At 39.7% G+C, this 15,279-nt stretch overlaps 2 protein-coding genes across 2 annotated transcripts in view; one reads left to right on the top strand and one right to left on the bottom strand.

Moving 5' to 3' along the window:
- Positions 1 to 5,177: 5,177 nt before the first annotated feature.
- Positions 5,178 to 7,187, top strand: LOC147632994 (eukaryotic translation initiation factor 5A-2-like). The gene is made up of 5 exons (XM_086806007.1): positions 5,178 to 5,441; positions 6,065 to 6,187; positions 6,342 to 6,398; positions 6,621 to 6,695; positions 6,796 to 7,187. Exons 1-5 carry the CDS (start codon positions 5,319 to 5,321, stop codon positions 6,895 to 6,897), a joined length of 480 nt encoding a protein of 159 aa, XP_086662133.1. The 5' UTR covers positions 5,178 to 5,318; the 3' UTR covers positions 6,898 to 7,187.
- Positions 7,188 to 13,882: 6,695 nt separating this feature from the next.
- The window catches only part of GR (glutathione reductase), a 47,436-nt gene continuing 46,039 nt past the window's right edge, over positions 13,883 to 15,279 (bottom strand). The window contains exons 7-10 of the mRNA XM_086806006.1: positions 15,195 to 15,258; positions 14,883 to 15,053; positions 14,495 to 14,638; positions 13,883 to 14,398 (exon numbers count right to left, since the gene is read on the bottom strand). Coding sequence (XP_086662132.1) covers positions 14,372 to 14,398; positions 14,495 to 14,638; positions 14,883 to 15,053; positions 15,195 to 15,258 — 406 coding nt within the window. The 3' untranslated portion in view covers positions 13,883 to 14,371. The remainder of the gene's footprint in view (positions 14,399 to 14,494; positions 14,639 to 14,882; positions 15,054 to 15,194; positions 15,259 to 15,279) is intronic.

The following is a 15,279-nucleotide window of genomic DNA, read 5'->3' as shown; positions in this document are numbered from 1 at the left end:
TTTATACATCTTTCCATGCATAAATCCAATTTAGTAGGAATTACACTTTTAGAATAAAAGAATTTCTCTTATGCATCTAGTTTATGCATAAAATCCATTTATGATAAAAATCACACTTTTAATATAAAAAAATATCTTTTATGCATATGTTTATGCATACAAATAATTTATTATGAAAATCACCTTTTTAATATAAAAGAATTTCTTTTATGCATCTATTTATGCATAAAAATCATTTATGATGAAAATCACATTTTTAATATAAAAAAATATCTTTTATGCATATGTTTATGCATACAAATCATTTATGATGAAAATCACTCTTTTAATATAAAAGAATTTCTTTTATGCATCTATTTATGCATTAAAATCATTTATGATGAAAATCACACTTTTAATATAAAAAATATCTTTTTTGCATATGTTTATGCATACAAATCATTTATGATGAAAAGCACTCTTTTAAAATAAAAGAATTTCTTTTATGCATCTATTTATGCATAAAAATCATGAGAATCACACTTTTATAATCAAAATAACAATTTCAATATACTTCCTTCTATGCATGGAATTTAATTCTAAAGAAAGTAACACTTTTTTAATAAAATATTTTTAGTATGCATTTTCTTATACCTAGGATGAAAATTAATACTTTAAGAATACATATACGATGGGAATTACTCTTTTTGAATTAAAAAAATTAAAACTTATTTTTCACGATTTTAGAAAATTTTGCCATAACCTCCTTTGTATGGCTGACCATTTTTCAATTTTTAATTCTCTAAAATTATTTGAAAGTTCACCAAGAGTATTTAAATCATTCTAATGTAAACATTTTCTACTTATCAAAGCAAACATTATGAAAAACTTGATTTTATCCATTAATCATTCATCTAGGATAAAGAATGGTTGGATTTACTAAAGAAGAGAGGGGAATGCCTTTTTTCAAACAATGAGGCATAACATCATAATCATTTTAGAGAAGACAAAAATCATGAAAACCATAAAATGAAATAGAAAAGAGAAGAATCTCTAACTTACAAGGAGAATTTGAGAGCTTTCCTTTGGCTTGATGGTTTGAGGGATCTACGCTTGTTTGAAACAAGAGTGGCTACCAATCTTTAGAAGAGGGAAGGTCAAAAACTAATGAATTATGAGTAAATTCACAGTTTTTGGCTCTGGAGAAGCAGGGTAACAGTGCAAAAAACACTATTAAGCTTCAACAAAGGGGGAGGCTTCTATTTATAGGAAAAAGTGAGCCTCTAACCAAGCAAACTGATTCTAGAATTTTTCAGATCAGTTTGGTCAATTTTTGACCATTTTTAGGTCAGTTTAGCTCACTTTTTGGATCTAGTTGAAACAGGAGAGAGGAGAGATAAAAATATCTCATTATTTGGGAGTTTAAAACTCTCCCCCACATGTGAAATAGGTGCCTCCTTCATGAGGGGAATTCCCCCATACTGAGGTGTCAAAAATGCATCATTTCTTCTAAATATCTCTCTTTTTTAACTAATAACCTTGTCCTTAGTCAACTCTTCATCTTATGTGAGTATTTACTCATTTTTGGGGGGATTTTCTTTATTTCTTCCATGTATCTCCTCCACACATTTGGATGAATCTTATTGGCCCATAGGAACCTTAATTTAAAATTTTGAAAAAATGTTGACCCTCAGGATAAGGCCTCTTGAACAGATTATACTTGATTTCTAATGCACCTTCTGAAAATCTTTTTGAACTTCTGTTTCGGGGGAACTTATTTTAATAAGAAGAGATATTTCTTATCCAAAAATATTTAAAAACTGAATTACCACTCTCTAGAAGTTTTTCTCTCTCTAGGCCAAAACTGGTAGAAACAAGATCTTTTATATTTCTGAAGAGGGATTTGACTACAGGGGAAGATACTGGACATCCTGAGAGGCTGGGGAGGAATCTTACAGTACTATTGTCTTTTAATGTTCTATAATTGCTGTATGTTAACATGCGTAATTGTATACATTGGCTTTTCTACCAACACTTTTTGGACAGTTAACAGCCATATGTATGCAATTTTTGGCTTTCCATACATGGTGTGAGCATGAGCTTGAAGTTTGACATGAGTCCATTATCACATACTCCATCCATGTGGGTTGTGGTTGTACATACCAATGGTTTCGTGGGACGAAACATCTTTGGTGGGGATGGTTTGTAACAAAGTGAATGGTCTCATTTGAATATTGGGCCCAAGGCCAATGGACCATGCCCAAATAATAATCATAATGTGAAAGGGGTGGTCATGTATATATACCAACATAGGCCATAATTGGTGGCTAACCTTGATAATCATTTTCTTAATGGAAATTACCCTTTTTTTCCTAATCGTAGGCTAATCTTTGTTATCTTTGTTAATCTTTACTTAATCCATGATTTCTTAGGCTAATCTAGTTCAATGGCTAGTTACTTTCTTTCATTGGAGGCTCACTAGATTTTATACTCAAAGTTCCTTGACTTGTGTGCAGTTCATAAAACCCAACACTCAATGCATTGTAAATGGATGGACAAAATAAGGTAGCCACTTGTTGGGATTACTTTTGGGACATGAATAAAAACTGGGTGAGCTCTATGAAACTTGCATTCCCAAATACTCATAGCCACGCACTAACATATCCATGATTTTGGATAGTTGCATGTGAGAGTTTTTTTGATGCAGGTTTCATTGTATTATAAAACAAACACTTTTTATGGGCAATTTTCTAGCTTGGTGCAAATGTCAATTAGACCTTTTTGCTCATTTACATCTTTGGGAGTAATGGTTGCAATATATATAAAGGGATAATCGGTCTATATGTCACTAACCTCTTGATTAATATCTTGTGTGTGTGTGTGTACATACTTACACACATGGAGAGAGAGAGAGAGAGAGAGAGAGAGAGAGAGAGAGAGAGAGAGAGAGAGAGAGAGAGAGAGAGAGGATGCCTCCTAAATTGGAATTTTCTCACAAGGTAATATACTCACCAAAATGTCACTAACCTCTTGATTAATATCTTGTGACTTTACTTGAAACTATGAAGATGCTATGTGCACAATAATATACATGAATCAAAATCTTGAGTGCTAACATACATATATATATATATATATATATATATATATAGAGAGAGAGAGAGAGAGAGAGAGAGAGAGAGAGAGAAGTTGCTCACAAGGTAATATACTCACCAAAGAAACCTCCCCGTCCCCCTCCCCCCCTCACACACCCCTCCCACTCCCGTGCCCCCCACCTAAAGTAAGAATGTAAATATTTTTTCTTTTAGTGTGAAAAGTTTTCTCTCAAAATGTTTACTCAACACTTTCTATTCGGTAACTTTTTCTTATTGAGTAAAATTCCTCTTAGAAGGATGAATTGAGAGAGGCCAAGCTCCTTTGGAATCTTTTGAGAGGTTATGGCTTGTAGCATCCACGAAAGGATAAGGTCTGAAACATTCCTTTCCTCATATGATGCTTACACCTTTAACTTTTGCTACGTATATATTCCTCCTTTTACTGATTCCTTCTATAATTGATCTTTAATTTTGTTTCAATTCATCTCGTTCTTATGTTGCTTGAGGATATCCTTTTGCTTAGAACAAAGTGAAAGTAACATTTTACTTTGTTTACTAAGATAATTGCGGATTCTTTGGAAAGTTAAGAAACTTCAATAAAATTTCCCCCCTTTTTTATTCTTTTATATGCATTTTTTAACTTCTTCACATATAGAATTGGTGGTTGATCTCTCTCTCTTCCTTTAAGTGTTGGAAAAAATTGTGCTCATGCTAGGAAAATGGTTATGGAAATGACTTGTAAAAATAATTTTCTCTTCTTACCTTTATTTTATTCCTTGCCTTACATTTAGACCTTTTAAAAGCATTAAGATGGCTTCAAGTGCACAAAATTAGCTTCAGAAAAACTTCTTTGCTATTTGAGACTATTATGTCTTTACCTATTAAGTTATTAGCAAATTTTACAAACATCAAAATGACACAATTCTTGTATACACACATCTTTTTTTCATTCGAATTATAAAATAAGCAACAAAAACATTTAGAACAATGTATGCATGGTTGCTTCAATAGATACATGATAAATTCTTAGTGTGCGAGTAACCATGTAAGATAATCTCTTGATGGTTCTCTTAAACCATCAGAGCACCAACATAACTCTGTTTAGAATCCATTAAACAATATTTGTTTCTCTCATCTTATAACCAAAAGCCACAAAATATTTATTTTAAAGGTAGACTAGTGACGTGGATGCTCTCCCTTAGTTGCACTTTCAATTTGTGTTCCTTCTCTAGTCTCTTATGCTCTTGTATAGATAGGCATGCTAGCATAATGATGCCCCATGCTAGAATTTCCCAAACAAATGCAAACATGAGATGTTGCATGTGCTTGCATTTCGTATGGAAGTGGAAGCAATCTAACTTATCATACTGATACTTCCAATTCCCTCGTGAAGGTGACTTTTAATGAAAAGTTCCAATAATCAACACTTGTTGATATTTCAAAAGCTCAATGTAATATTTCGATGTAAGCTTTGCAAAGTTGCATGAGAATACACCTGAGCATTGATTAACCAACGAGGGCATGGGGATCCACTTACCTGTTATGACATGGGGAAAACAGTGTGGCCACTTGTTGAGGCTGTGCTTGTGCGTGCTGCTCACATTAAAGTAAAGCAATCTTAGCTTCATGGCATGTAGGCTTGGTGATTGAGTCGAGAAACATAGGATTTTTTTTGTTGTAATCAGTGCGAGAAATAAACTTTGTTTTACGGAGGAGTGAGAAAAAGGATGATGTAGAGGTTTGAGGACTAAAGTTTGGAAAATTTGAATCTTTAAATTCAATTGTATTCAAAATGATAACCAGTGAAAATTACACTAAATAAGGTCTCCTGTGGTGCATTGGGCCCAGCGGTATGGAAACGGGCACAATTGGATTCTAGAGTGTGAACGTCAACGTGGATCAAATTCATAATTCATTGATTGATCGATCTGCAAATTTTGCATGCATGCGAACATGATGACGATGATGATGATGTCAATCCAATCCACAGACTCCACACTGCTGGGACAGTGATGTGACAAGTCGCATTTCTCGCCCTAGGATTAGACGAAGCGAAACCGTTGGATGGTGAAGACGACGTCTCTCTGCGTGTCAAATTAGCCATAGCTAGTTTAGAAAATTAGCCTTGCTCCTTTAGGGCTAGGGTTTTTTTAAAAAAGGGTTGCATACAGAGGATCAGGGTTCCTGCCATCGATTTGACCTAATTAGTGTTTTTCTTCCTTCTCGGTCTCTCTGCGACTCGCCATGTCGGACAGCGAGCATATATTCGAGCACAAGGCCGAGTCTGGAGCCTCCAAGACGTTTCCGCAGCAGGCCGGCACCATCCGGAAGAATAGCCACATCGTCATCAAGAACCGCCCTTGCAAGGTACGTATGCGCTCATTAATGTTTCTGTACTACTTCCGAACCCTAGCTTTGTAAGCTGTCAGGGTGTGTACGTGCTCATCGCTATCTGCAACCCTAGTTTTTTGAAGCTATATCATGGTTTTCGTGTATGTTTCTCTGCTTTCTGTAAAGCCTAGCGTTCGAGTTAGATATGTGTCCATCAATGTTTCTCTGCATTCTGCAAACCGTAACTTTTGAAGCAACTGGTGTGTGCCCATCAATGTCCTAGCTTCTGAAGATGTCAGGGTGTGTGTGTATGTGTTCAAACCCTACATTTTGAAGCAATCATAGTATGTATGTGCACGGTACTGTTTCTCTGCTCTCTGTTAACCCAAGCTTCCGAAGCTACGTATGTGGCCATCAATGTCTCTCTGCATTCTTCAAGCCCCTGTCCATCAATGTTTCTCCGCAGCCTGAGCTCCATCAGTTATATGTATGTGTCCTCTATCTGTTTCTCTGCTACTTCACTTCCAAAAAAATCAGGGGCTATGCACGTGTTCTTCAATGTGCCTGGTTGGCCCTATTGGATGTTTGAATAGAATGTGCCTTTTGGTGACTTTATGTGCAGTTTTTTTCCAAAGTTTGGATGACCCATCTCTGTGCAGGTTGTGGAGGTTTCCACATCCAAAACTGGAAAGCATGGCCATGCGAAATGCCATTTCGTGGCTATAGACATCTTCACCGGCAAGAAGCTGGAAGATATTGTCCCGTCTTCCCACAATTGTGATGTGAGATTTGTCACCCATTTATCCTTATTACCCACGATTGAGTGGTTATGTTGATACTTAAATGTGGTGGTGATTTCTAATTACATTGTGGCGTTTTGCCATTGAAATATAACCTGTCCGGTTATCTTAACATCATTGGTTGATTTACTTGTAGGTTCCTGAGGTCAATCGCACTGATTATCAACTGATAGACATATCAGAGGATGGTTTTGTAAGTTCCAGTTCAACTTTTGGTCTGTGTAGTCATGATCATCACCGCCTGTTGTAGGGTCCCAACTTTGATTGCCCATGCTTATTGGGCGAGGGTTCCCCCATCCAAGTCTTACCCATTGTCAGATGGAAAGTGAGAGGGATGCCATAGCAGATACACATGAGAAGGCTTGTGAATAGGCTCTGTCTACATAGAGTTCTTATAGTATGCCAATATCTGCAGGTGAGCCTCCTAATGGATAATGGCGGCATGAAGGATGATCTCAGGCTTCCCACTGATGATCAGCTTTTACAGCAGGTATAGATTCTTCTAGTTGCATGGTGATCAATGTGGAAGAAGTTTTTTTTCTGTTGTTTTAGACCTCAAGGATATTCCAAAGAGAGCCTTTATCTTGCAGCTCAAGGATGGCTTTGCGGATGGTAAAGATCTCGTGGTGACAGTCATGTCTGCGATGGGAGAGGAGCAGATTTGTGCCCTCAAGGATATTGGACCTAAGTAGTATATCCATAAAATGGGTTTTTGTTTTGTGCCATCTACTGTCTGCTAGAGTAGAGCGATGGCACACATATTTTCTGAATCTGACCACTGATGAAATGTAAAGCATAATGTAAGTCATCTTCTCTATCTAGATGGCGGGTTTTATAGTGAAAGTTATGACTGTACAAGGTATGTAAGGTGCTTTTGGCAAACAGGGAAGGTTCCAGCAGCTTAGCTGGAACTTGTAAGAACCGTTGTCTTAGTCTTATCGACCATATATGTCCAGTGTTTGCTAGAATTAGCTTTGCCGTTTGTGTGTGTCAGCGCATGATAGTGTGGTTAAATTATTGTCTTGAGTCTCACCATTGATAGTAGATCTTCTGATATTGGCTCTTCTTGCTTTTATTGCAACCAGATCGATTTTATGGCATAACACCATGTAACTTTTATTTGTCTTTTTTGAGTGTTGAGGTCTTCTTGTTGAGATGCTTGGTAACTTTTATTTGGTTTTCGGTTTTTCAAGCTTTCCCCCATTGCTATTGCTAGCTCTACCACCTTTGGCAAATGTGACAATTGAGCAATACAGGAATGGCGGTAGGGAAAACATTGACGTGGGTTTACTTGGAGGTTATTTGAATTCTTTACTTGTATGAAGGTGAGATGTTGGGGGCTAGTTGATCTTGAGTGGCTCTTCTTTGTTTTGGCCGGTGAGATTTCCATGCACTTTGATGTCCGGATCGGTCAATAGGTATTTTTAAAGTTGAAATGAACAATGACAATTGTTGTTTGTCCAATACATGGTGGTGAGATTGCTGCAACCTTTTTTGAGGCAGGATTTTTCATGTTTTGTTGAACTTTTAAGTATTTGTTCATCAGCTTGCGATTAGAATTTGCGTGTTACCATTAATCAGTTGGTTGAGTTAAGTAGCATTTTTGTTTCATATGACTTCACCCTTTTCAATTTGCATAAGAAATTGCTTATGTTGCCTGGAGCAAGATGTAGTGGGTAGTGTTTTTTTTTTTTGGGTGGTTGGGGGGGGGTAGTGGTTTCAATCAATGCATTTTTGGTCAATCATGGTGAAGAAATTTCCATTTATTCTTTGTATTTCTTGTTTTTTCAGCAAATTTCCAGATTTGTTGTAGATATATGTTTATTAGCCTATGCCTTATCAACTACCTTTTTGTTGTAACAATTCTTTCTATTTGTTAGTGCTAGGCTTCATTGCGGTTGAGTTTGCCTTGCATCTCTGGAGCTTTGACAGAAACTCAGTACAGAGACCTTTATATGAATATATGCTGTTATGTGCATGTGTGAGCGTGGGGTGTGTGTGTGGGTGATACTAAGTTTTACACCCACTATTGGGCATTGATGACGATAGTGGGGGTGTCGTATCTAGTCCATACTATGCATGATGGAGTTGTCTTGTGGATGACTACCATGAGGGTATAAATTGCACTTTCTTATAAGGTGAATTTGGGCATGTTCTTGGATTCATCTAGGTACATATATGTTTTTTATTGCTTGTGTAGGTATAGTTATTTTTTGAAGTGAATGGTCATGCTTTTAGAAGGTAGAAGAGATTTTGAGGCTTAAGGAAAATTTTCGAAGATAGAAGGTTATGTTTTTATTGAGATAGACTTTGAAATTTAAAAAAAAGAAGGGGTTGCCTAGGCTTATGTAGGCTTTGGTCAAGGAGTGTACTTTGTCCATAGCAAAAGCATTGGAATTTGGAATGGGGAAAGAAGAATTCACATAAATGGAAAACAAGAGGGGAAGGGAAGTCTAAAAATTTAATAGGGGATGGGAGACGAGACTAGTAGAAACTTGTGTAGGCCTTACTACATGGGCTTTACGTGAGGCTTTGGCCTTGGGCATTATGTGAGGGTCTATATTAAGGTCTTCTATAAAACCTTTTTTCAAGGTGAGAATAAGGGCTTTTTATAAAGCTCTCTCTCCCATAATTCCCTACGATGGTTAGAGGTTTTCGCACATCTCAAAATTGTTGGTCTTGTTTAATGCAAAACATTGTGAGGAGCGGTTTCTTTGTTTAAGCCTATGCTTCTTTTGGTCAATATCGTGTATATACTTTTGGCAATTTTTGTTTTTGAAAAGATTTGGTTGTGTAGGTATGTTTTCTTTCAGAATAAGAAGTTCAAGGGTGGAAGAATAGTCTTTGAAATTTTTAGATTTGGTGTGGATAGGTTTTGACAGTTAGGTTTGGTGTAGGTAGAATTCGATAGTATTTATGATTTGTGAGTTTACATGCTTTTGCAAATATGGGTATTTCATGTTTTCCAAGATAGTAGTAAAAGATTCACATTACCATGGGCATGGTTCATAAAGTGTTTTTATTTGAAACTCTTGCAATTTCATCACATACAAATTTAAAAGATTGAAAATAGGACCACACAATGACACCCTTTTGCAATATGGGTATTTCTTGTTTCTCAAGATGGTAGTAAAGATTCACATTACCATGGGTCATGTTCATAAAGTGTTTTATTGGAAACTAGTGTAATTTCATTGCATACAAATTTAAAAGATTGAAAATCGGACCACACAATGAGTGGGTGATCAACTATGCAGCTCTATGTGGTTGAAAATAAAAGCTCATAGGTGCGTAGGTTGGGTGAAAGCCAATTCACACCAACCCACCACAAAGGAACAAGTGCTCTAGTACACTGGCCTCTACACATGGTGATGAAAACTGGTGCCAATTTAATGTTGAGATGTTACTGACATCTAAGAGTATCTAAATGGCATCTATCTCCTAATCAGTAGGTTTGCTCAGTAACCACCCCCCTATAACAAGGTAAAATTTTTTCACTGAAATTTCGTTTGCTCTCCCATTCCATGATCGTAAGATGATTAGTCCATTGTACTTAAAAACCGTCAAACACTCTCTCTCAATCTCTCAAGATATGTCACATCATTAGGGTGTCATCTCACTCACTTTGATACACGAATTTTCTTTAAGCATATGAAATAATTAATGATCACATCATGGTTCACAAGTGAGTTATCATGACAAAGTACGATTCTTTTTATTGCATTTAGAAATACCGCTACACATTGTTGTTATTCATAGCAATGTTCAATTACATATGATAACCACGAGCAATTACTAAAGACAATCCGTTATAAAGATGAGATATGTACACTAAGTAGATAATAGATCTTTATTAAGATACATTTTATGCGAATTATCAACGAGTACTTATACCTTTGTGATTCGTCGAAGAAGAATCTACAACTTGATTTTCCATGTGTACACTATTGTGTACTCATGAGTAGTTCTCATGGGCCACTTCTTTTCTTAGGCACACTCGAACTCCACCTCCATGAGAATGCCTAGCTCATGAGAAGCGATGCGCAAGCCATCATCATCGAGTGCACCTTGCGTGCTCCCAACGTCCTCTTGGTGCTCACGAGTCTCCTTGCGAACCTAGTGGTCACTCTACTCCATAGTGATCCACTAGAATATCCTCTACCTATCTCGAAGGGTGTAGGCAAGTTAACCTCCCCTCGGTTATGGTTTGCAATGACTATTTCGTCAGTCACTTGCCTTACTTGCCTATAGGACTTCCATAAGGAAGCCTTCTCCTTTTCTCATGGTGTTTGTACATAGCATCCGTCTATGGTGCTCACGCTACAATGATAAACCAACGTGCCGGGTGTCCTCACACTGGCGATGCTTGTCCAAGCACACTCCGTTGTGCTCCTCCATTAGCCTTCTAACTCCAAGGTCTCTTAGTGCATCTTTGCCATGAACCAATCCACTTACTAGTCTTGACTCTTCCTTAGATGCACACTACTTGGTCCCCCTCATCGTTGACTTTGTAGTCTATAAGCTACACCTAACATGTAGCTTGACACACATTGTCAAGTAGTCACCATATTGGTTGCACCATCCGACTCCCCATAATGGCTCGTCGGTGATGTTACCTAGGTGGCCACTCTATGAAGAAAGCATCATGCCATCTCCACGTACAAGGGAGCACTGTTTAACTGGCTCAATGTTCTATCGGCTCAACAGTCCATCATTGGCCTCATGTCATCTCTACACCCCAAGCCATGCACAACTCGTTGTGCCCGCTTGGTCTTAACTCCATAGAGTCACTTTGTCGACTTCTACGTGCGTCACCACTATTAAGTCTACTCATGAGCAGCATTGGTTTCATGGTCCATTGTGATACCCTTTCAATGTCGAACGACCCACACGACTAGTTCGCCACCCATGTACGCAAGGCGGCCCCATCTCACACAGCGCTCGGCTATGCCCACTAGGCAGTCACCTCTGTGGCGCATGGCACACAGCCTTGCCATGCTCTATACGCACGGCTGCGACCCTTATGGCACATGCAAGGTACGCAACCCTCCAAGCGCTCCACGCGGCCACCAACACTCCAGCGCTTAGCGCTCTCATGTAGCCGACTCCTTCTCTTGAGGCACGGCCTCCTCATCACCCGCCAGCTAGCCCTCTCCTTCGCGCGGCCCCACGGGCTTGCGAGGTGGCTGACCTCAACGAAGAGCCAACTCCTCCTTGTGATGCGCAGGCGGCTAGCCAACCTGCTCAATGCGCAAGGGTTCGGCCCCTGCTCTGTATGCTGCGCGACCCAGGTGCAAGGCCATATGCACAAGCATGGGCGCCTTCTCGGCCCGGCCTCTATAATGCGCAGGCCCACCTTCACGTCGTCCCAAGAGGTCTCCGCCACCTATGCACGGCCATCCTTTGACAACCCGATTACACATGTAAGGGCGCCCTTTTACTTCTAACTGGGCGGCCCTCCAATGTCCAAGCCACCCCCTTCTCTCCATTGACCTAGCGGACTTCTCCACGTCCATGGCCCTCGTTCCTATGGACTAGGGTAGCTTATTATTATTAACCTCTCCACGTCCATGGCCCTCGTTCTTATGGACTAGGGTAGCTTATTATTATTATTAATATTCCACGCTTTCCTTTGTAAAGCACCCCATTGTGGCCAACCCTTTAGTCTTGGCTACTTGAAGTCCCGCACCATGAGACCGTCAATATCCCTTGAGTCATGTTCATGACCATAACCCGATGCAAACCTGACCATACCCCGACCTTCGTATCACGGCACGATCTCTACACGCGCTCTATCCGTTGAGCTGTCGCGAGATGACAATACATCAAGCTTGCGTGCATCCTAAATGCACTAACCGCATATGGCGACCTTGATTAACGAGCGCACTCGTTACCCTCCCAATTGTGTGTAGCAGGCAGGACCTTGTGTTTGAGAGAGACCTCTGCTTTTAAACGTGTGACAAGACATGGAAATTGCACCTTAGGCTACAAGACGTCATTGTATGCATCAGGTCGTGGTAGTCACTCGTCCACAAACTAGTGACAAGGTGGTTCTGTGATGTGTGTACAGTGGGAAGCTCATACAGGTGCAGGGGTGATCACCCCATGCGGGTCTCCAAACAGTGCCACTCTACCCTCCTCCCTCTCTAAGCGTGCACCCAAGCAACACCAGTATCCACTCTAGCAGCTCCTCACCCTTCTTGGACATCCATGCATGGCAGGTATGGAAAGGCTCCCTGCGGTTTGGAGAGGCAGCAGCTTTCAAGCTTTCTATTTGAAAGAGTGAGGAACCTTTTCCAATGAAGACTAGTGTATAACCAATGATTTTGATGTCAAGTTAGGGTGTATTGGGTTGCAGGGCTACATTAACCGACGACCACACTACCTTTGACCATTGAGCATTTACAATTTATTATGAATGACTGATCATCCATCGGCCATGAATCATTGATTGTGGGGCGTTCTTGATTTTTATAGATTTTGTAATAAAATAATTATGGCTTTTATCTTAAAATATGTAACAGGACCTAGGTAGCTGTTTCAACCGTCCAGTGTCAACATTGCAATAAACACGACTTTCAAAAATCAGTAGGTTGTGGTTAGCAAAGGGTGGATAGGGCAATGTTTGCATTGGCGAGCTTGGGCGCGCTTGTGCAGGGGGTCACGCCATGGTGCGCGTCAGCTCGGGCGTTCTACCTTTCACTTAGGTCCTATGAACTCTTCCTGCACAATTTAATGATGTCCCTTTACTTCACTTTTACGCCAGCTTCTACACTGCACCGTATTTTTCTCAGCGTCCCATTTTTATACCATTCTGCCAACACACTTAGCCGTTTTTAAGATCATCAAGCATAGTCTTTGCAGGTCACAATCCAGAGCATCTTCAAAGAAACACAAAAAAATTTCCTTGGACTTTAGGACCCATAAAATGGATGCAAGTAAAGTAGTGGTGGTGTCACTACCTTTACCATGTTGTGTGTGTCCTTGCTTGAAAGGAAAGTATAGAGGCGAAGCCTCCAAAAAAGTGTACGCATCACTACTTTGGGATACGAATGCCACACTTGAAAAGATGATCGAAACTGCTAAGAAATCATACTCTTTGAGAGTTTCTAGTTGCTTAAAGAGAAATTTGATTTACAAAGTTATAAGAGAAATTTCATTTGCAAACATAAACTTTATAAATCTTAGAAAGGAGGAGAGAACGTTACCATTCTAATGCTTAGGCAAGGATGTAAAGATCAATGCTCTAGGAATAACCAGTGTGCTTTAGGGCAGACAATCTACAGTAAAGTAATTGACCACTAAGAGCACACCATGCGGCTTGCAAGATCGAACATCTACTTGAGGTGAGAAGCCTAGGGATAGTCGGGAACTTGGCACCTCAAGAAGCCTAGGGATAGTCGGGAACTTGGCCCATGGCCAACAACTAAGGGCTCAATGGGGGTTCATGCAACAAGATATTCCAAACGGAGGGGTAGGCCAAGTGTGAAAATCCAAAATCCAAGCTGTTTTTCTAAGACTTCTTCATTGTAGAGGAAACACACCTCATGCCTTGTTCCTTTTGGAGGGCGCAAGCAAGCAATGGAGGCCTTGAAGAGGTTCCCTCAAAGGGGTGTTTGGAGAAGTGTCTTGATTCTCTCTTTAATGCCACTACGATACCTGATACAATTTGTGGGGTTTCTTTTTTGGTCTATATTATAATCGCACGCACGTTTTATAAAAATGTACAGCCTTTGAAGCGATGTTCCTCTTTTATACAGAAATCAATACTTAATTCAAGTTATTTTTTGCTTTATAGCACCATGATGAGGTCCATCATGCTACTAACTTCCACAAGAGCTCACTTATTCTCTAGCCACTCACTCTCGGAAGAGGCAATTGTCAGTACATTCCTATTACACCACACTGCTCCCTCTTAGTATGGCATTTCATTGGGCCATTTATTTGCACTATGTTCTGGCTATGCTTAACAGCTCAAAAATCCTAGTCTTCCCTTTCTACCCTCTGATCCACGATGAACTCAAGCATCCTTAGTGATACTCAGTCTATGGTAATTAAAAGAAGCCAATTTTGGATCCACATTCGAAGCCTACGTCACGCCTCTGAGGTGTTCAAGCAGACACTGTTTACTTTCATGCCTCCAATATGTACCATATAGCTGACTACTCATGAAGATGTCGCTGCTGTTTCAGCCTGTATTACAAAAGTACAATCAAAATATGAAGGTGTTCACTACCATACCAGTCGACAGTTGATGCTATTCAAAGATTCAACAGAAGTAAACCTAACCTCAGGAACTTGGACATGCTTTTGGCGTATTTTCCGAGTGGGTGTTCTCATGGTCACCAGCTCCTCGGCTGCTGTTGGATGAATGCCCACTGTGCTATCAAACTGGGTTTTTGTCAGCTCAGCCTTGACAGCTATTGCAACCCCCTGCGTATCATGTACCAAAGGCTTTGGCTCAAATGGTTGGAACACTTGGAAATCAAACTCACAAAAAGCCAGCATTCAAGTAAGCCTGAAATCAAACTCACAAAAAGCCAGCATTCAAGTAAGCCTTTCCCCCCCATGCCTTTGGTCAAAGCCGACCCTGCCAATGAGACTTTGCAGCTAGTCCCTAAACTTGGTGAATTTAGCAGATTACTTGGGAAGATTTGAAAGAGTTGTTCAGACGAACCTGTGCAATCTCTGGGGTATCGTCCCCGCACATATGTACTCCGACAACTTTATCTGTGGATGCGTCCACAATAATTTTCATGAATGTCCTGTCTGGAAGACCCGACAAATTGGCCTTCATAGGCCGAAAATTTGCCGTGTATACATCAACATCTCCATATTGCTTGATTGCCTGCATATGATTTGATATCAGAAACCTAACATAAGTAAATCACGCAATACATATACATCAAGCACAGGCATGGTTGAAATCAAGGACATGGTACACAAAACAGTTCCAGAATACCAAGCATGGCATTATCAAAGTCCTCACCTGCTGCTCAGTGAGGCCCACTGTTCCAATAGGTGGCTGTGTAAAGACTGCAGATGCGACATATCTTTTTTAAAGAACAAAAAAG

This window comes from Cibotium barometz, chromosome 12 (assembly GCF_041138505.1).
Source record: "Cibotium barometz isolate CiBa-2024 chromosome 12, ASM4113850v1, whole genome shotgun sequence".
In the NCBI taxonomy this organism is placed as follows: Eukaryota; Viridiplantae; Streptophyta; class Polypodiopsida; order Cyatheales; family Cibotiaceae; genus Cibotium; species Cibotium barometz.
The sequence above is the reverse complement of the archived record's forward strand: the minus strand, read 5'-3'. Positions and strand labels throughout refer to the sequence as shown.

Bases quoted from the DNA above. Each gene is read 5' to 3' on its own strand.
- LOC147632994 (XM_086806007.1), top strand. From the start codon at position 5,319: ATGTCGGACAGCGAGCATATATTCGAGCACAAGGCCGAGTCTGGAGCC. The intron at 5,442-6,064 runs GTACGTATGCGC...ATCTCTGTGCAG, and splicing joins TCAAGAACCGCCCTTGCAAG to GTTGTGGAGGTTTCCACATC. The intron at 6,188-6,341 runs GTGAGATTTGTC...ATTTACTTGTAG, and splicing joins CGTCTTCCCACAATTGTGAT to GTTCCTGAGGTCAATCGCAC.